Consider the following 20,808-nt stretch of genomic DNA (forward strand, 5'->3'; position numbering starts at 1 on the left):
CTTCTAATTTAATGAGGAAAAAAAGTATGTGATCAATTATCAAATAAGACACAACCAAATATCTGTTGTAATAGAAGTCTACAAAGTTCTGAGGAATGGCAAGGAATGACCAACTCATTCCAACTCTTCCTAGAAACTTCTTTCCCGGGTATCCACTCTCTCATACCTCAAATCTTTGTTCAGATTCCATTTTTTTTAGTGAGGCCTTCTCTGACAACCTTAACTTAAAATTGCACCCATACCCGCATCCAATACCTGCTCCCCTTATGCGGGTTTCTCCATGGCATTAACCACTAAAATACCATCTAACTCATTTATGCTGTTTATTGTTTGTCTCCATGCACATGAGGATTTCCTGCTGGTTGCTTGTTCCTGGTTCCCAGAAGCCAGATCACACTATTGAGGGGCTAGCATGTGCCAGTGGTGGGGGGACAAAGTGGGCAAAACCTGGAAGGGTCCTTGCTGTCATGGAGCTTGTGGTCTAACTTGGAAGAGGAGTAGAATAAAGAGTGAGACAGAGTGTGTGTGCGGGGGAGTGGGCAGCACTAGACATGAGCTTAAACACAAGCACAGAGGTGTATGGTGTGTCTGGGGAGAAGGATGGTGAAGGGATGCAGTGGGAGATGAGGTAGAAGGGATGGAGCAGGGCTGGATGCTGCAGGGACTTGAGTGGCTTGTGAAGGAGTTTATTCTGCAGGTAGAGGGGATATCAGAGGAATCTGGGAAACAAAGTCACCCAACCTGACCTTTGTTTCAGAAGGACCACTTGAACAACTGGCAAAGGGAAGCCCGCGGCCAGGTAAGGACACACCCTTCCACCCAGAGGCTGATTGTTGTTCACTTCCTCTGCCTTTGTCTCTGCTTATCCCGTTGTCCCTATCTTGCCTTTTTTGCCGGATTTCTATCAGCCTCTGCTACTCTTTCTTCTCATTGCCCTTCCTCTGCTGTACTGTGATTCCCATCACTGTGTGTTTTTAACTTTTTATTTTTTAAAAAAATTAATTAATTAAAAACACAATTTTTTTTTTACTTTACTCTTTTTAAAAATTGAAGTATAGTTGTTTTACAATGTTGTGTTAGTTTCAGATGTATAGCAAAGTGATTCAGTTATACATACACACACACACATATATGTGTAGGTATATATACATTTTTTCAGACTCTTTTCCCTTATAGGTTATTACAAACTATTGAGTATAGTTCCCTGTGCTATACAGTAGATCCTTGTTGGTTATCTGTTTTATGTATAGTAGTGTGTATCTGTTAATCCCAAACTCCTAATTTATCCCCTCCCACCTTTCCCCTTTGGTAACTGTAAGTTTGTTTTCCACGTCTGCGGGTCTTTTTCTGTTTTGTAAATAAGTTCATCTGTATCATTTTTTAAGATTCCACATGTAAGTGATATCATATGATAATTGTCTTCTCTGTCTGGCTTACTTCACTCAGTATGATAATCTCTAGGCCCATCCATGTTGCTGCAAATGGCATTATTTCATTCTTTTTTATATGAATAATTGAGTAGTATTCTATTGTGTGTATATATATACCACGTCTTCTTTATCTGTTCATCTGTCGATGGACATTTAGGTTGCTTCCATAAAAACACACAAATAGTTTAAAAAACACTACAGAGAGGGTCCACGTACCTTTCACCCAGCTTCTGCCATCACTGAAATTTTTTTACCCTTAGAAAGATCTGAGACCTCACAATGAAAATAGTTTGTTCTTTGAAACACCGACTTTTAGAAAAATCTTGACCCAAATAACCTTGACAATTTAAAGAACCCACCATACGTAGGTAACCATGGCCTTCCCACTTGTAAAAACAGAAGACAGGTTCCAGGGTATATGAAGGAAGGACACCCCACTGCGTCTCTCCTACTGAAAGCAGCTATTCACCAGCTACTATTACTTCATTATTACTTCACCTATTACTTCATTATTCAGAGAAGTAATGAGAGCAGGCAGACTGAGGAAGAAGACCACAGAACTGGTGGTGAGTTTATCACTTTTTATTTCCAGTCTCTCTGACGTGAACTCAGTGCAGCCCAGAACTCAGAAGTGGGCATTGGTTCCAAGAGGAGACCTCTCCTCTGGCTCAAGAAGCAGGAAGGGGGTCTACAGTGTTCAGAGAGAGTGTAGAGTCCCTTATTTATCTTTTTTTTTCTTAAAATTTTTTCCTCAGTTCTCTGGTGCCCCAGACCTCAAGCAATCCTGTGGCAGCAATGGGAGATGGCAGGAAATCAGAACAGGAAGGCAGAGAACCTTCCTCTCTAATCAGAGGAGCTGTGGATCCCAGCGGGTGTGGCGAGCCCCACTGCTGTTGCTCTCTCTCTGGCCTCTGCTCAGCTCTGAGATGGGTGCAGTCAAATCAAGTGTGCAGGAGTGCGGGGCAAACACAGCCTCAGGGTGCTGGCTGAAGGGCTGGAGAGCAGAGTCCCAGGGACGCAGAACTATCGAGGCAATTATGATAAGGCAGGAGCTTGGGAAAGCAACCCCTTAAAGTTGTTTATGAACTCTTGGGCTTACCCCTGAACTGCACATGTATGGATCTGACCCTAAATAGACTCCAGAGACTTGGAGCAGTAAAATATGGGACAGACGACTTGCCTAAGTCCCAGACTGGCCAGTAGGTGGTACATACACCAGACAGATCCAACAGCACTTCTCAAAGACTTGAAGTCGAAACCACGATCCACAGAAGTCTTGGGGAACTGAGGACTTGTGGTCTGAACCCTACTGGGTTAATTACTTCCTAAAACAAAAATAACAATATCTGCCATAAGATTTAAAAAACAACCAAAGTCTCAAAACATAATATTCAAAATATCTAGGATACAATAGAAATTTACTCACTATACCAAAAAACCCAGGGAAATCTCAATAGCAATGCTGGGATGCCATAGATATTGAAATTAACTGACCAAGACTTTAAAGCAGTTATTATATTTTCTAACCAGTAAGAGAGAGCAAACACTCTTGAAAAATACAGAAAGTCTCAGCAAAGAAACAGAAGATATAAAGAAGAATCAAGTGGATATGTTAGAAATGAAAAAATTCAACAAATAAAATAAAAAGTCATTGGATGGGCTCAGTAACAGAATGGAGATGACAGGGGATTCAGTAAATTTATAAGTAGACCAACAGAAGTTATCCAATCTGAAAAATTGACAGAGAAATGACTGGAGAACAAATTGAGTAGAACTGTAGGGACCTGTAAGACAATAACAAAAGGTCTCACCTTTATATCACCCAAGTCCCATTAAGAGAGGAGAAAAATGTGCAGCAGAAAAAATCTTTAAAGAAATAATGGCTGAAAGGCTGGTTTACTATTAGAAGGCAATCAATGCAATACATTATATTAGCAGTTTAAAGAATAGAAACAACTCAATCATATCAGCTGATGTAGAAGATGCATTTGGGAAAAACTTAACAACTATTCATGATAAAACTTTCAGCAAACTAGGACCAGAAAGGTATTTCCTTCACCTGACAAAGAACATCAACAAAAACCCATTCTATATAAAGCTGAAAGACTGAAAGCTTTCCCTCTAAGATCAAGAACAAGGCAAGGATGTTCGCTTTCACCACTCTTATTCAACCTCTAACTGGAAGTCTTAGCCAGTGCAATAAACAGGAATAAGTGAAGAATAAGAGTAAGGTAAGAAATATAAATAAAAGGCATACACATTGGAAAGGAAACAACATAATTGTCTACATAGAAAATTTCAAGGAATACACACACAGACACACACTCTTGAACAAATAATTGAGTTTAGTAAGATTGCAGGATATGAGGACAACATGGAAAAATCAATTGCATGTTGATTATATACGAGCAATGAACAACTAGAAACCGAACTTAAAAAAAATACCATCTACAGAAGTTCAATTCCTCCCTAGATATATATCTTACAAAATACGTACAGGATCTGATATGCTAAAAACTACAAAATGTTCATGAAAGCACTGAAATAAGGCCTAAATAAATGGAAAATATAGCTACACTGACTTCATGGGTTGGAAGACGTAACATAGTTAGCATTGATTTATAGATTTAACATAATTCCAATAAAAATTCCAGCAGGAAACTTTATAGATAGAGGTAACCCAATCTTCAAGTTTATATGGAGAGGCAAAAAAATAGGATACTTGAAACACTTTTGAAAAAGAAGAATAAAATTGGAAGAATCATGCTGATTTTGAGACTCACTACAAAGCTATGGTAATCAAGATGGTGGAGTATTGGCTAAGGAATGGACATAGCCATCAGTGGAACTGAACCAGCATCAATAAATAGTTTCCTACAAATACCCTCAGTTGGCTTGTGACAAATGTGCAAAGGCAATTCAAAGGACGAAGGATAAGGTTTTCAAAAAATGGTTTGAACAACCAGTCATCTATACGCATAAAAATGAACCTTACCCTAAATCTCACACGTTATACAAAAATCAACTCAAGATGAGTCAGAAATCTAAATGAAAACATAAAAGTATAAAACTTTTAAGAGTTCACACAGGAGAAAATCTTCATGACCTGGTTATGCAAAGGTTCTTAGACATGTCATCCAAAGCATGATCCATAAAAGAAAAAAAAATGATAACTTGGACTTCATCAAAATTAAAAACTTCTGCTCTGCCAAGGGCACTGCTAAGAGAGTGAAAAGTCAAGCACAGACTGGGAGAAAATATTTGCAGATCACGTATCTGACAAAGGATTTATACTCAGAATATATAAAGAACTCTCAAAACTCAACTCTAAAAAAAATAGCAACCTAATTTTGCTGAGAAATAGGAAAAAGGCTTGAACAGATATTTTGCCAGGGAAAATACACAGATGAAAAATTATAACATGAAAAAAATTCAGCATCATTAGTCACTAGGGAAATGATAACTAAAATGATGAGGAAATACCATTCCAAACCTACTACAATGGCTAAATTTTTTTTTAAAAAGCCAAGAGCTGGTGAGGATGTGGGGCAGCTGGCACTCTCACACGTTTCTGGTGGAAATGCAAAACGGTATTGTACTCTGGAAAACAGTTTGGCAACTTCTTTTAAAGTTAAACATATACTTACCATGTGAACCAGCAATCCCTCCCCTGTGTTTACCCTAGAAAAATTAAAACTGTGTTCACAAAACCCCTGTTCTCAAGAGTATCGCAGTTCTAGTCTAACTGTAAAAACTGGAAACAACTGAATGCCCCCTACAGGTGAATGGCTAAACAGTCCATGGTCCATCTCTACAATGGGTACCACTCAGTAGAACAAAGGAACAAACTATGGATACACACAACAGCTCAAATGAATCTCAAAATAATTATGCTGAGTGAAAGGAAGCCCGTTTAAAAAGATTAGGTTCTGCGTGACTCCATGTATATAAAGCTCTCGAAAGAGACAAAGCCAAAGTGATAAAAAAACAGAGCAGGGGTTGCCAGTGCCCAGGGTTGGGGAAGGCACAGCGTTAAAGAGAGCAGGAGGGGTACTTGGGGGTGATGCGACAGTTCTGTGTTCTGAGAGCGGTCATAGTAACACAAATCTATACACATGTTCGAATTCTTAGAACTGTACACAAAAAGTCATTTTCCTGTATTTTCCCTTAAAAAATAAAATTAAAGAAAAAAGAAAAGAGTTGACAGCTCTTGCTTCCAATTGAAGCCTAACCAGTCCTCAGCAGCGAGGTCAGTACTAGTTGCAAAGAGGGCAACCACGGACAAGATCTTCTGCTACTGTCTGAGCATCTCTACACGCTGCTCACTCCACCTGAGCATTTACATCACAACTCCTAATGTTTACGATCACCCTGGAAAGTGGGTTAGGCTCATTGTACAGAAAAAAAACTGAGGCTCAAGGGAAATGAAATAATTTGCCCTGCATCTCGTAGCCAGTAAATGTTGAGTCTGGACTTGACCCCAGCCCTTGTTGCCAATCTCACTGTAAACCTACTTCCCCATATGACTGCTCACTGAAATTAAGAAAAGCAGTGAAAGCTATCAGGGAGATGTTAGAACAGCACTTTGATTCACATATATCACTGATATTCTCTAAGCATATTTTATGGTAAACCCCGAGTTTGTTTGAAATTCTGGGAGGTTCAGGGAAATTTAAAAACTACTCCCATTTTATCAGAATCCCCCAATAAGCGGCTAATTTTCAATAGGATCGAATAGTTACCTCCAGTCATACAAATCTACAGTAATTCATATTTTTCCCTAAGTGAATGAAGGAATCATTGTGACTTAACATGACTTGACCAAGTATTTGCTAATTTCACAAGTAGGAATTTATACATATGAAGCAAAGATTGTTTAAAAATTTTCCCCTTTCACACACAGGACGCTCCTAAGAAGTTGTAATTGGTTCTTCCCACTTCTTCCCTTCACCCCACCACGAAAAAAGAAATTTCAAAAATACACAAAGTAAATCCATTCTAGAGACTGAAACTAAACATTACTTTTTATTTTATTATGACTATAGCCGAATAACTATCTGAAAACATTCTAAATATGGACTATGCACATTTTTCATGTAGTGAATGGCATCTACTCTAAAAGCTTGAGGATGAATTTGCCTTCTTGCTTGTGAATTATTTTCAACTATTTTATTGGCCATTAGGTGTTCTTTCACCAAAAACTTTGGCCTAAAGTATTTTTGTCTCAGCTAAGACAAAGATAAGAAGCTACGGTCTCCAATAAAAGTGTTTTTTTGAATGTTCTCTAATTTCTGCTTTACTAGATATATTTTCTTTAAAAAATAGGTATTGGTAGATTTTGACTCGGTATGTGTAAGCTTTAACGCAAAGCAAAGCTTAGCTAATGCCTTCTGCTCTTTTACTGTAGAGAGTTGGGTGATCTATTCCATTCCCCAAAGAAAGACAAGAATAACAAAAGTGATTTCATCATCCACACCTTCTTTTGCTTTTTTAGGAGTCCAAGTACCACCCTCGTCAGGTAAGAGAAACCTTCTTATCTTTTGTCACTGGGTTGGGGGGTGGGCTGGAGGAGGCCTACCTTCCAGCAGGTCTCTGGCCAGACCAGGTTCTGCCCCCGTGGACCGAACAAAGTCTGACAGGACTGCGTCCATATCAAGAGTCATAGGATCGTGTAGAAGGGCCGCCCAACACTCAGCCGAGGTGGGGTTTGGAAGCAGGCTAGAAACCATCCATCTGCAGGAGAGAACAGAGAGGCAAACATGATGGAGAGAAGAAACCAGTTCTGCTCGCTGTGCCATATATTTGAGCTAATGTGGGACATTGCCTGATTGCCTGATGTGTGACAATAAATAATAAAAGTCAGACTCAAATGTCTTCCCTTTGTAGCTGCCACAGGAGAGAGGGGGCATTCCCAGCTCAGTGCTTCCTACTTTGCGTTCTGTCTATTTCAGTGACTACCGATTGAAAAGGTTGGTCTAGGTTGGTCTAGAAAAATTAAACACCGGATCTTAAGATTCATTTGGAGTCGCTAGATTTCTAATCCCCTTCCAAGTTATGCAGACGTGTAACACTTCCACAAATGTAATTGTGTTGCCACTATATCCCACCTACGCCTTTATCACTGACCCATCCCTGTGCCCACCTCAGCCCTCCCCCTCACTTGGCTCTCAGGAAAGATTCCACATCAATCCAGAGTCGACAGAAATACTACACTTGCTGAAGAGGACAAACCGTTCGCCAACTTTCCAAGAGTTGTCATTCTCACGACAACAATCCAACAAAATTCATAAAGGTCTCAGATTTCCTAGGCAGAAGAATCCCAGGTAGGGGGATAAAACAGTGCCCTGCAGCTTGACCACAGGCCGACTGTGCCAGCCGGCTGCTGGGGAAAACCAACCAGCACACAGCATGTGAGGGTGACTCCCACCAGTGAACCAGGGCCACCAGTGGTAATACAGTCATGCCTGATAAAGCACAAATGCACCCTCTGTCTCCTTCAGTAAGGGGTTGGCAAAGTATGGTCCACCACTTGACTTTGTGAATAAAGTTGTATTGGAACCAGCCACGCCCACTCATCGTACTGTCTGTGGTTGCTTGTGCACGTGGCTGAGTCAAGCAGTTAAAACAGAGACCATAAGGCCCACAAAACCAAACATACTGGACTTCCCTGGAGGTCCAGTGGTTAAGAATCTGCGCTTCCACTGCAGAGGGCATGGGTTTGATCCTTGGTCGGGAAACTAAGATCCAGCATGCCATGCAGTGCGGCCATAAATAAATAAATAAAATAAACAGATCAAATTAAAATTTAAAAACTAAACATATTTACTATTTGGACCTTCACAGAAAGTTTGCTGAGTAAAGATGATGGAAAATGTTATCCTAATGAATATGTAATTAACTTTACATGTCGTGGGGTGAGTTTAAATCCCATGCTATTGATGAGTGTCCCGTTCCTTTTTCAGGATAAGCACTTGGATGGGCCCTGCTCAGAGGGCTAGGTTTGTGCCGACTGCTGCTGCTTTAGAGCCAGAAATGCTAGCCTAATCTCAGCCCCAGCTCTGCCCCTGTGATGAGCTGTGTCATGCTGTGTAACTTCTCTGAGCCCACCTGAGCATTTGTAAGAGTTGGAGAAATAAGCTCATTGAAGGTGCCAGGATGGAGGAACGAGACAGTGGGGCCTGTGACCTCAGAGACACTCACTGTTACTACACCAGCTTGTACATGGCTCTGACTGGGGTGTGATTTTTGAGTTGGTGTGGCTCGAAAATAAGAAAATGCTTTGACCTAATGTATATGGCTCCAATTAGAAGATTGCTGTCTTCCTTCTCTCCATGTACTGGGGCCTTGGCCAGGAGAGCCTCTTCTTTGGTCACTGCCACCTGGGGGACAAAGCAGAAGAGAAGAGCATGTTACTCTCCTGACAGTCAGCCAGAGGCTGAGGCTTTGCTTCGTGTCACAGGAGATGCACCTGGGGCTCGGCTGACTGCCTGCATCAAGCCCGCTGCCTTCCTGGGCCCTACAGGTACCTACTTACTGGGTGGCCATCACCTCCCACGTCTGGGGGCTTCTGCAAGGGGGGTGGTGTCTCAAATTTCTTCCTTGTAGCAAGTACTTATATTTCAGTGAGGATCCCTTTCCCATTACAGAGCTGTTTTCAACCTTAATAGTAAGCACCCCATCAATACATTGAATCTTGCATGTTTTTATTGTTGTAACACATACATAACATGAAATTGACCATTTTAACCGTTTTAAGTGTGCAGTTCAGTGGTATTAAGTACATTCTGCATTATTGTGCATCGTCTTCAGAACTTTTTCATCTTCCCCAACAGAAACTCTGTCCGCATTAAACAATAACTCCCATTTCCCCCCTCCCCCAGCCCCTGGAAACCACCACTCTACTTTCTGTTTCTGAATTTGATGGCTTCAGGAGCCTCCTATCAGTAAATCACATAATATCTGTCCTTCAGTGACTGGTTTATTTTGCTTGGCATGGTGTCTTCAAGGTGCATCTGTGTTGTAATAGGTGTTGGGATTTCTTTCCTTTTTAAGGCTCATCTTAGTTCAGGATGCTGTCACAAAATGCCACAGACCAGATGGCTCAAACAAGGGACATTGATTTCTCATAGTTCTGGAGGCTGGCAAGTCCGAGATCAAGGTGCCAGCAGCTCCGGTGTCTGGTGGGAGCCCACATCCTGGCTTGTAGATGCCACCTTCTCCCTGGGTCCTCACGTGGCAGAGTGAGCAAGCGCTCTGGTATCTTCTCAAAAGGGCACTAACTGTATCATGGGGGCTTTATCCTCATGACTTCGCCTAAGCCCTATCACCTCCCGCAGGCCCCACCTCCTAATACTATCACATTGGGGGTTAGGGCTTCAACATATGAATTTTGGGAGGTCACAGAAAGCAGGCCACAACAAGGCTGAATAATAATCCACCATATGGACGGATCACACCTTGTTTAGCCATTCATCTGTAGCTGGACCCTTGGTTGTTTCCAACTTTTGGCTGTTGTGCATAACTCAACCTAAATCATTTCTACACTTACACCAGGTTGCCAACCTGGGACCAAGACCGGCTTTCACCAACGCTGCAATGCAGATTCATGCCCACACCTCCTCCTCTGTGCCTTGTCCTCCACACAGACAGAAATTAAAGGGTGGGCTTCAAATGACATTTTCGCCACGTTCAAGTACAAACATTTGCGTGCAAGAGGCTAATGTGCACGTCCCCTTGAAGACTTATTTCTTAAACCTAATGCCACTGAGGCCACACATTCACGCGCTGTGACGACACAGGAGGAGCCGGGCCAGTGGGGACACGGGCTCCTGGCCACCTTGGCCATCCTCACCCCCACTGCCCCATGCCAGCCCTCCAGAGAGCACTGCTAGGCCCCTCGACCTGCCTTGCATGGCCAAGGCACCCCTGGCCCGTTCTAGCCCTGTGAGGGCCTGGGTGGCCATATCCCAGCTCTATATCTTGGCCCTTGGACAGAACTTCTCTGAGGGTCTTGCCTCCTGCCCTGGGGACAGGGGTGTGTCAAGCTGTTCCCGCTGTGGCTTTGCCTTAGGAGACGCAGTGCAGTCTGGGGATGGGGCTTGGCCCTGGAATCAGTCTCTCGGTGCCAAAGTGGCTCCACCACCACTGCCTGTGTGGCCTCAGGTACACTGTTTAAGTTTACTCATTGGTGGATTAAAATCATAATAGTACCTCTTAGCCGATCTAAAGTTTGAAAGAGTTAGTGCATGAAACACACCGGCCCACAGCGCATGCTCAGTAAAAGTGAGCTATTATCCAACCGGTGATGATAAGGACAACACTCTCCTGCCCAGGTCTCCACTGAGGAACCGAACTGCTGCCTCTGGAAGCTCTGAAGAGCTAGCCTGGATGATAGAGGGGATGCATGTGTTCTCACTGCTCTCGCCCAGTCCTGCTGGAAATACCAGCAGGTTTGCTAATTGATTACGTGTAGGCATGGACGCAGACAGGCAGGTGCTCGTTCCCGAGAGCACCAGGGGCACGGTGTGCCCCTACCTTGCTGAGTATCACTGTTCAGACACAGGCAGGATGACAGGCACCCTCCTTCCTGGCTGTGCCCCAGTCCCTGAGTCCAGGGCAGATGGAAGTGGAGGCCTGGAAATGCACAGTGGGACTCTGTGGGGAGCCCAGGCAGGGGGGGTCAGGGGAGTTGCTTCTGCACTCACCATCCAAGCTCATCCTGGAGCCTCCGGCCCCTTCCCTGCAAAATACAGCGCTTTGGTTAAGTGAGCTAAGGACACTTTCTGTTGTAACATCCTGTGGTTTGAATGTCTCAAAAAAGAGAGAAGAGCAGAAGTTTCTGGTTGTTATGTGAAAATTGATAGAAAATGAAACCGAGAGTCCTTCCTTCCATTTCTACATAGCCATGAACTTGCCCTTCTCCTGCTCCCAGCCGCCCTGTGAGGACGACTCCACGTGGGCGGGGGTGTCTCTGTGGCTTATGCAGCAGGTACAGTGAACACAGCATTGTTCCCTTGAGGCCATGGTGGGGGGCCGCCAGCTGCCAGCTCCCTTCCCGAGGGCCACCTATGTGCCTACAAGGGGGCTGTACCCTTGGCTCTGGTCACAAACCACCAGCATGGGGGCAACTCTCTGAGAATCAGAAGAGTCACTAACCACGTCCTGAGGACCAGGCCCCTGGCTAGGCATTTTCCTAAAAACATTTTGGGGGACACGCTCTTTATCCTTGAGTAGGTATTTTAAAAAATAATTTATGTGCCCTTTAAAAATATATGTTATATATTTTAATAAATTATTTTATTTATTTTTTTAAATTGAAGTATAGTTGATTTACAATGTTGTGTTAGTTTCAGGTGAATAGCAAAGTGATTCAGTTTTACGTATATATAAATATATACATATATATATTCTTTTCCAGATTCTTTTCCCTTATAGGTTATTATAAGATACTGAGTTTAGTTCCCTGTGCTACACAGTAGGTCCTTGCTGGTTATCTATTGAGAAGGTATTTGCATGATTGCTCTCTGTGTGTGAGGTGATGGAGGTTTGAGAAGGGAGAGCTGGGTGGCGCTGAGGGGATGTGTCCTGGTCTTCCTCTTGGGACAAGAGCTGTCCTCAGCCTTTTACCTTCCCCTCAACAGGCAGTGAGACTGAGGTGGCCGTTCTTTTGCTGGGAGCCCTGCGAGGGTCACCCGGGAGCCCAGAGCACAGAGGTCCTTCCCATGCCCTTCTGTCTGGGCAACTGTAGCCTGGCCTAGCCTGTCACAACCCCTGGCTCCCTCTCTCCCTCCCAGGCCCCTGATTCCCTGAGGCCACAGTCCTGGGAGGGTGTCCTGCACACTCACAGGTGCTCTGGTCTGTCTGTCACATCGAGGATGTCTCTTGTGCGGCTCCCCTCAGCGTCCTGCCTGACTCCTGACCAACCGCAGTCGTGCTCGGTCGCAGCGGTGCTACCCTATAACCCCTGTGACAGTGTAAACTCTGTCACGCTACACACGCAGGGACCCCAACTAGATAGGACAAAAGCTATTGCCACGGAGACACCCTCTTAACACGCATATCTCTCTTGCGCGCGCACACACACACACACAGAGGACTGTGCACGTCACATGTGGAGGCTGGGGGCCAGGCTTATCCACAGGCTGGGCTATTCCACACTTTGGGAAATATTGCTAAAATGGAAATAATGCTAAAAATGCACTTCCCTCACATTTTATTATGCATTAGGCTTTTGTTCCTTATTAAATCAGCAAGTTGATGTCAAGTTTAAATGATAAGCTCCTTAAATGATAAGGTTTATATAACCAAATAGAGTAAAGAACCATCCAACTTCCTAGAAAGCACTCCACACATTTATTTGTTTGCTTCTTTCCTTGGGTAAGTTAAGTTTCGTTAAATATGAGAACGTGGGCCAGCTTTGAATTTCTCCCTGAGAACTCCCAAGGTTTCGAACCAACAAATGCACAACACCAAGAGTGAACCCTGATGTACATTATGAACCCTGGTTGATGAGGATGTACCAGTGTAAGTTCACTGTAACACATGTATCACTTTGGTGTGGGATGCTGACAGCGGTGGAGGCTCCGTGTGTGGGGACAGGAGTTATATGGGAACTGTCCATACTTTCTGCTCAACTCTGCTGTGTACTTAAAACTGTTCTAAAATGTGTCTGTTAAAACTAGTTTATATATAGTTTTCTATCTTTTCCTTTAATGCTTCTGGATTCTGACTCTTAATCTGAAAAAAAAATTCCCATTGCCAGATCATAGAGGAATTCACTCATGTTTCCTGCTACTAACTGAAGGGTTTTATTTTTTTATATTGAAAGCGCTGATGCAGTTGGACTTGATCTTGGTGCATCAAGTGAGGAATGGATCCAATTTTATCATTTTCCCTGTCTATCCAGCTATTCTAATACCACTTAGGAAAAAAAAAAACCCATCAGTGGGGAAGCCCCTCTGATTTCAGATGTCTTCATCGCCATATGGTAGATTTGCATATGCAATTGGGTCTATTTCTGTATTTTCCTGTTACATTTATGCCTAGGTATCCATAAAAGGTATCTTTTCTCCCATTATGTGTGTTAACTGGTTATCATATTTATAAACAATGCTATTGACTTCTGGCTGTTAAATTTATATCCTGCTCCTTCACTAAATTCTTAATTAATGTTTGCAGAAATTTATCCATGGGTCTTTTTTTTCACTTATTTTTGGTTTGCTAGATATACAATCACGTCATATGCAAATAGAGATTGTTACTCTGAATTTTCAGTTCTTAAGCCTCTGTTTTCTCTTACCTGATCAAATTGACTAATTCAGTATAATATTAACTATTCATAGAGGTAATGGGCATCTTTGTTTTGCTCCTAACTTTAGTGGTATTGCCACACTGGGTAAGATGCTGGCTGCTGGCTTTTGGGCTATACACACATGTGTACATATGTTTAGAAAGTACCCATATACCTTACTGAATAGTTTTATCATGGATGGATGTTGACTTTCACATGATATTTTTCTTAAGATCTATTAATAAACTTCTAATAGTAAACCTTACTCATACTTCTGGACTAAATCTCCTTTAATCATTCATTGGTATTTCTTTTCTTGTGTGCTTTTTTCTTTAGTTTGCTAGTTTTTATTTAAAATTCCTATGTTGATATTAATGCATTAGCTTGATACATGGTTTTTATTTTTATGTGCAATCTTTGTCAAGTTTCACAGTCAACATCCTACACACAGAGCAAAATCAGAAGTTTATCTTTCTTCTCAATTCTCTTGCAATAACCTAAGTAGCATTGGAGTCACCTAATATTTGAATGTTTGGTAGATATTCCCTGTGAATCAATCTGTTACGGATGCTTCTTTTGAAGGGAACCCTTTACAACCTCCTCTATTTTTTTTCTATGGAAATTACCCTGTTTAGACTTTCTATTTCTATAGGATTCAGTTGTGTTAGACTGTACTTTCCTACAGATTTATTCCATTTCATCTTAGTTTCCAAATTTATTTGAAAGGAGTTGGACAATGAAAAACATTCTTCCCATGGGTATAAACCCTCTCTATAGTGAAATGAGGAAAACAACTACGATTTGCCAAGGGCCCAGGGTGATGTTGAGTATACTAAGGGCTTTATGGGTGGGTTAACTCTCATTCAGACAACAACTCCGCGAAGCAGGTGGCTCTGTTCCATCTTACTGAAGATCAGAGAGCCCAGTAGCAGAGTAATGATTCCCACAAAGACCCACTTACACCTAAGGTTGCCATTCACCAACCCTTTATAATGGTATGGGGTCTTCAAATGTTCTCATGTCCAAATGTATGGTGCCTTTGAAACACAGTATGTGCATCGATGTATGATCAGAAGTAAAACATTTCCTTAGTAGACACTCAATCACACCTTTTTAATGATTTTTCTCCCAGGATGGAAAGATGGAAAAAAGTCTCTCCGAAAATTTATACTTTTGGCAATAGTACTGAGTGTAGGGTCTACTGAGGTTTTCTATTGTGTGCATGGAAATGACATGTTAATAAGTGAAATCTCTAATTCTTCAACAGTTCGTAACATGAGAACAGATGTACAGCTGTCATCACATTCAAGGCTCAAGATCCCCAAAGAGTTACAGACTGCTTTTTCCATGCTGCTTCCCACATTGAACTCAAATTAAAGACAAGACAATTCTTAGAGAATCCACAAGAAATAATCACCCATTTTGAAGATAATACTTGAAGATGGAAGTACATTTTTAAGGCCATGAGACATGGTGGTACTTATTCTGACCTGTAGAGGACAGTGACAACCCTGCAACTGTGGAAGGTGCCCACTCCCAGGAATGATCACCTTCCAAGGGCACTTGGATGTCAGAGCATAACTGCATCCTTGCAAATCTCCAGCAGAGCTTCCCTGCACAATTCAAGCCTCCAGCACTGGAATGCTTGCAAGACTCCCTCGCTTTGAAGGATTTATGCTTTTATTCTCCAGCCTCACAAATCTAGCTGTTACACAGGCATAAAATCTACGTCTGAACCAGACTAACATGGCATCAACAAGGGTTTAAAAAGATCCAAACAACTCACTAATCAGGTTTATACTTCTACTATTGATTTCAATCATCTTATTCAGGTCTTCTGGGAAACGATGTACTTGCTATCGAGTTAAAAGAGTCTAAAGAAAAGCCTAAAGGGTCAGGCTCCTTCCATGGCCTCATGACAGGAGAGGAACACTTCAAGCAGGTGTATAGGTCCTGGGCTGCCACTGCTGACCTACTTGCCTCCTTCTCTCTCTGAGCATTGTCCTGGAGGGCAGGGTTCCTATTTTTTGCATTAACATCACCATGAGCTGGAATATATCAGAAATTAAGAAAATCTGCTGAGTGAACAAACGAAATAAAAACATTAAATTCAAGTTCCTACTCCATTCTGATGGGTAGGCTCGAAAATAACCATGATTCCACTCAGACTAGTATAAACACTATAATATGATTTATAAACAAAATCATTAGGATACTAGAAAGGGGGCAGTTCCTTCTGCCTGGCAGAATGAAAAAGGCCAAATGTAAGATGAGTTTTTGAGGAGGATTTAGGAAGGCTGAAAAGAAGACATTCCAAGCTCGGTGAGCACCATGAGCACAGGCCAAGAGGCAAAAACCCACTTGTATGTCCCCAGATCCAGGAATACCATGAGCAGGAGAGCTGTGGGCATGGTGACTGCAGGTAAAGGTCAGGGTCAGACCCACTGGCTGTCAGGGTGAGTATCTGGACTCTAACACGAGGCCAGTGGGAAACTGCTGGGAGTTTCTGAGTAGAGAATGGAGAGGTGCTGTGCTAGGAAAACAAAGACACAAAAATTTGGTAACAGAGTGAAAAATGGATCAAGAGTGTAGAAAGAAATGGAAAGGTACTCATTCATTTTCTTAGTAGACTTTACCAGCCTAGTGTACCAGCCTACTGCTGGTAAAGTCTTGGTTTATCAGGTCGCAGTGGAGAACCCTTGAGTTTGGGAGACTGAAAACATTCCTAGTACCAGGGGATGAATCAAAATGGGTCAAAGCCAGTTGCTGGTAATCTCTCCCCCTTGACCTGGGATCCACCGATCTGGATGCAGCCACACTGAACGATTCTGGTCTATGTGATGGAGACAGGAGTCAACTGGGTTGAGTTTATCGGAAAGATTTTGCTTCCCTGATAGAAGGGGTCAGGCTTAACTGACAGTCCTTTCCCACTTGCCTCTCCTCCTCCTTTCTGCCTTAAGCAAGGAAATACCATCTCCAAGAATACCCGCCATCTTGGGTCTATGAGGTATTGTAGAAAGTCAGAGGACAAGACGCAAAGTGCAAGTTTGGTGGAGTTACAAGTTCATCCCTGATGGTATCACTGAACATCTGCCCAGGCCCTAGACCTCACCCCTCTGGACTTCCCATCATTCTTCTCATATGAATACCTATTTGTTCAAGCCAAATAAGTCAAATACTTTGTGATTTATAGTGGAACTTATTCCTAGTTGCTACATGAAGAGAAAACGATTCAGATGTCAGAATTAGAAAAGAAGCAACAGAAAAGAGAAAGTCACAGGCCAATGTCATTTATAAACATAGATGAAAACCTTAAAAGATTAGCAACTGAATCCAACTGTAGAAAAAGACATAAAAAGACAAAGAAGGGCCCTGGAGTCCCAGCCCCATCGAGGGTCTTTGATATTGGAGTAAGGGTACAGGGAGATACAATTGGCAGGAAGGCAGTCCTGGGGATTTGTGGAGTTGCCATCCCTGAAATGCTCACCCCAGACTCACGAGAGAGAAGCAAATTACCCTCTTATTAAACCCCCTATTATTTTGTCTCTCTGTTACTAACAGCCAAACATATTAGCCAAATGCTAATATGCTATATTAACACTTTCCAGAAGAAAAACCATATGGCCATCTCAAAAGATGCTGAAAAGCTCACATCCTTCATTATACTAACTCGAAACAAATCAGGAATAGAAGAAAACTTCCTTTACTTATTAAAGGCTATTCCAAACTTATAACAATGATCCTACCTAATAATGCAAACTTTAGAAGCAATGCCATCAAAGTTCAGAACAAGCCCATGACCAAGTCTTAGAACAAACGAGAACATTTTAAATGGCTGGAACAAGACCAACACACAAAAATCAATACCTTTTTTACATACTAACATTAGCCAATTAATCATTTTTATAAAAAACAAAAAGGATCCATTTCATTAAAATTTCTATAATTAACTAGGGATCACACAACAAACATGAGAGAAACTTTTTTTTTGGACAGAAAACAATCTTTATTGAAGGAAAGAAAGAAAAATAAATGGATGAGAAGACTATATTTTTAAGATTCTAATTCTTACAATAAATTCAATGCCATCACAACAGAATTTTTATGGAATTTGACAGTTTCTAAAACTTAGAAGAATAAAGAAGCAAGAAATTCCAAAGCGCTTTTGATAAAGTTCAAAGTGGATGCAGAAGTGTGTTCCACCACACATCAAACATAAAGTACTTGATTAAAGTAGTGTGGAAAGGGGCAGACAGAGACCAATGAGAGAGGATGGAAAATGTGTGTGTGTGAGAGAGAGAGAGAGACAGAGACAGAGTGAGAGACAGAGAGAGACAGAATGGGAGAGAGAGCTCTCCATGCTACCCACACTGGGCTGACATACGGCAAAAAATAAAACTGTACTTTGTTAAAGCACCAGGATTTGGGGAATGTTTGTCGTAGCATTTAGCCTGCCCTAACTCATACAGAAAGCCTTCTTAAGATACAAAAAGCAAAAGCCCATCACAGAAAAATGTGATAAAACAAATAATAGCAAAAATGCCAAATCAATAAACTTCTGAATGACAAAAAAATCCTGTAAAAACTTCAAAATTAGATAGAACAGGAGAAAATTTTGGAAAATATATAATAAACAAGGGATTGACATTCAGAATAGTGAACATATACGAATAATTAAAGACACATGGAACAAGAAAAATTTGTCAAATTTTATGAATGTGCAGTTTACAGGGAGCTCACATGACAAATCAGTATATGGAAAGATAATCAACCTTAGTAATAATGAGGGGAATACAAATTAAACAATAAGATAACCATTAACCATGCCCACCCAGCCCCTACCCCACCAGAATGGCCCCTCAAAAAATTAAGTTTGAAAAGATCAGCTCTGGTGAGGTGAAATGGGTCCTTTTTTCCACCGCTAGGGGGAATATATGGGGCTCATGGTGAGGTCAGTAGAGGGCATTTTGTTCAGTATATAATTTTTTAAATGTGAATAACCTGTAGCTCTGTACTTCTGCCTTTTGGTATCTTCCATAGAGTCAGCCTTGCTCAAGTGCACAAGGATGTGTGAATAAGGATGTTCCTTGCAGCATGGCTAGAAATATCCAAAATGATTGTCAAAGGGGAACGGCTGCATCACCTATGGCACCAGGACATGACCTGCCTCAGAGGTGTCAATATGAAAATTTCTCTAAGGCACATGAGAATGTCCATGTATTATAGAGTAATTAAAAGTAGTGAAGGGAGAAAGAATCTCATGTGTAGGAAAATGTCTGAAGGAGGCACAGCCCTCCTTTTACTTTCTGGCCTTCTGAGCTCTCTGCCCTTGTGCTCATATAATACACATTACTTGAAGCATTGTTTTCCACGGAAACTATTCAATTAGGTAAGCAAGAAATGACAGGTGGGCTCAAGTATGCAAGCAGAAGGGAACAAGAGAAAGGAAAGGCTCAGATTGGTCAGGCAGTGATGGGAATTGGAGAAGCAAAGAAGAAAGGCCGGGCCGATTGGACCTGGGTGCTGCCATTCTCTGCAAGAATGACCTTTGGACGGTCACTAAAGCCCCTTGAATCTATTTCCTCATCTATACAGGGGGGAATATACCACACCTTCCTTAGAATTTTGTTAAGATTAACTAAAATAAAAATATTACCCCTTCCTCCCTCCCTTCCTTCCTTCTCTATTTCTACCCACCTACATATCTGCCTACTCACCTATCTACCTACCTGTCTACCTTTCAATCTCTCTCATTTTCTGTTTGGCTCCTATCTGATTATATGTTTATCTATCTCACTATATATTCATATAAATATCTTTCTTTCTCACTGTCAGTCTACCCCCCCTTCTCCTGATTTTCTATCTATCTTACTACTGTCTGTCTATCTGACTGTTTATCTAATCTAGTAACTGTCTGTCTATCTGCTGGTCTCTATGTCTGTCTTTCAACCCATTTGTCTATCTACATATATATGTCTGTCGATGTATTCATCTGATTTTCTGCTTTTATCTGTCTGTCTGTCTGTCCACCTTCTTCTATCTTTCTCTCTCTCTCTACATGTTTATGTCTATCTGTTTTACTGTCTTTCTGTCGATCTAATTTTTCTGTATCAATCAATCTATTTATCTATCTCTGCCCTGCACAGTGATTGACACAGACTAGCGCCTCATTAACTGTTAGTTTATCTTCCCCCTTCACTTCCCTTCATTTCTTTATTTCTACATTTCCATAATCAACTGCTGTTAACTGAGCCCTTTCTCTGTGTTGTGTGCCAGGCATACAATCCAAAATCAGGCCTGGGCTCTGCCTTCAAAGAGTATTCAGGCTGGTGGCTGAAAGGAACAAATTAAAGAAGCAGTGACATTATGTGGTGCTTAGTGCTATGAGAGAGACAAGCCTGTCCTACGTTGGCATGGAGGAGAGAATTAGGGGGAGCTGAGGAAGTTACCTCTCATCTGCAAACCACAGAAGAACTAGGAATTCTTCAACTGAAGAGGAAGAGACCTGGTCTTCATGTGAGTGTGGGTGGAGGAAGTATGGACAGAGCCAGAAAGGTAGAACAGGATGTTTACAGGCCTGGAGATCAACAGAGCAAGTACATATTCCAGGAACAAAACTGTAGGGAGCTCACAAAACTCAGACAACAAAAGAGACCAACCATGGCCAAAATAAATGGTGAGATGTACTGTTTGCATGGATTGTAAAATACAATACAGTTGTCAATTACCCTCAAATCATCTACAAATTGAATGCAATCCCATTCAACATCCCAGCAGGATTCTTTGTAGACATGGACAAGCTGATTCTAAGACTTATATGGAAAGATGAAGGAACCAGATTAGCCAAAACAATTTTGAAAAAAGAGGAGAAGTTGGAGGATCCACGCTACCCGTTTAAAAATGCATTATAAACCTACTGTGGTCAAGACAGCGTGGTATTTGGGAAAGGATAGATACACAGTTCAGTGGAACAGAACACAGACAACTGAGATTTTGTATGGGGATGGGGAGGGATGGGGAGGGATGGGGAAGGATGGGGAGCGATGGGGAGGGATGGGGAGCGATGGGGAGGGATGGGGAGGGATGGGG

The 20,808-nt window shown here is 41.9% G+C and overlaps 1 protein-coding gene across 1 annotated transcript in view; it reads right to left on the minus strand.

Annotated features, from left to right (window-relative positions):
- LOC114903852 (OTU domain-containing protein 7A) overlaps nucleotides 1–20,808 on the minus strand; it is a 201,514-nt gene that overhangs the window by 175,429 nt on the left and 5,277 nt on the right. The window contains exons 2-3 of the mRNA XM_029237114.1: nucleotides 8,715–8,809; nucleotides 7,009–7,163 (exon numbers count right to left, since the gene is read on the minus strand). Coding sequence (XP_029092947.1) covers nucleotides 7,009–7,159 — 151 coding nt within the window. The 5' untranslated portion in view covers nucleotides 7,160–7,163; nucleotides 8,715–8,809. The remainder of the gene's footprint in view (nucleotides 1–7,008; nucleotides 7,164–8,714; nucleotides 8,810–20,808) is intronic.

This window comes from Monodon monoceros, unplaced genomic scaffold (assembly GCF_005190385.1).
Source record: "Monodon monoceros isolate NGI ecotype Baffin Bay Population unplaced genomic scaffold, NGI_Narwhal_1 Super_Scaffold_21, whole genome shotgun sequence".
NCBI classification, from domain to species: domain Eukaryota; kingdom Metazoa; phylum Chordata; class Mammalia; order Artiodactyla; family Monodontidae; genus Monodon; species Monodon monoceros.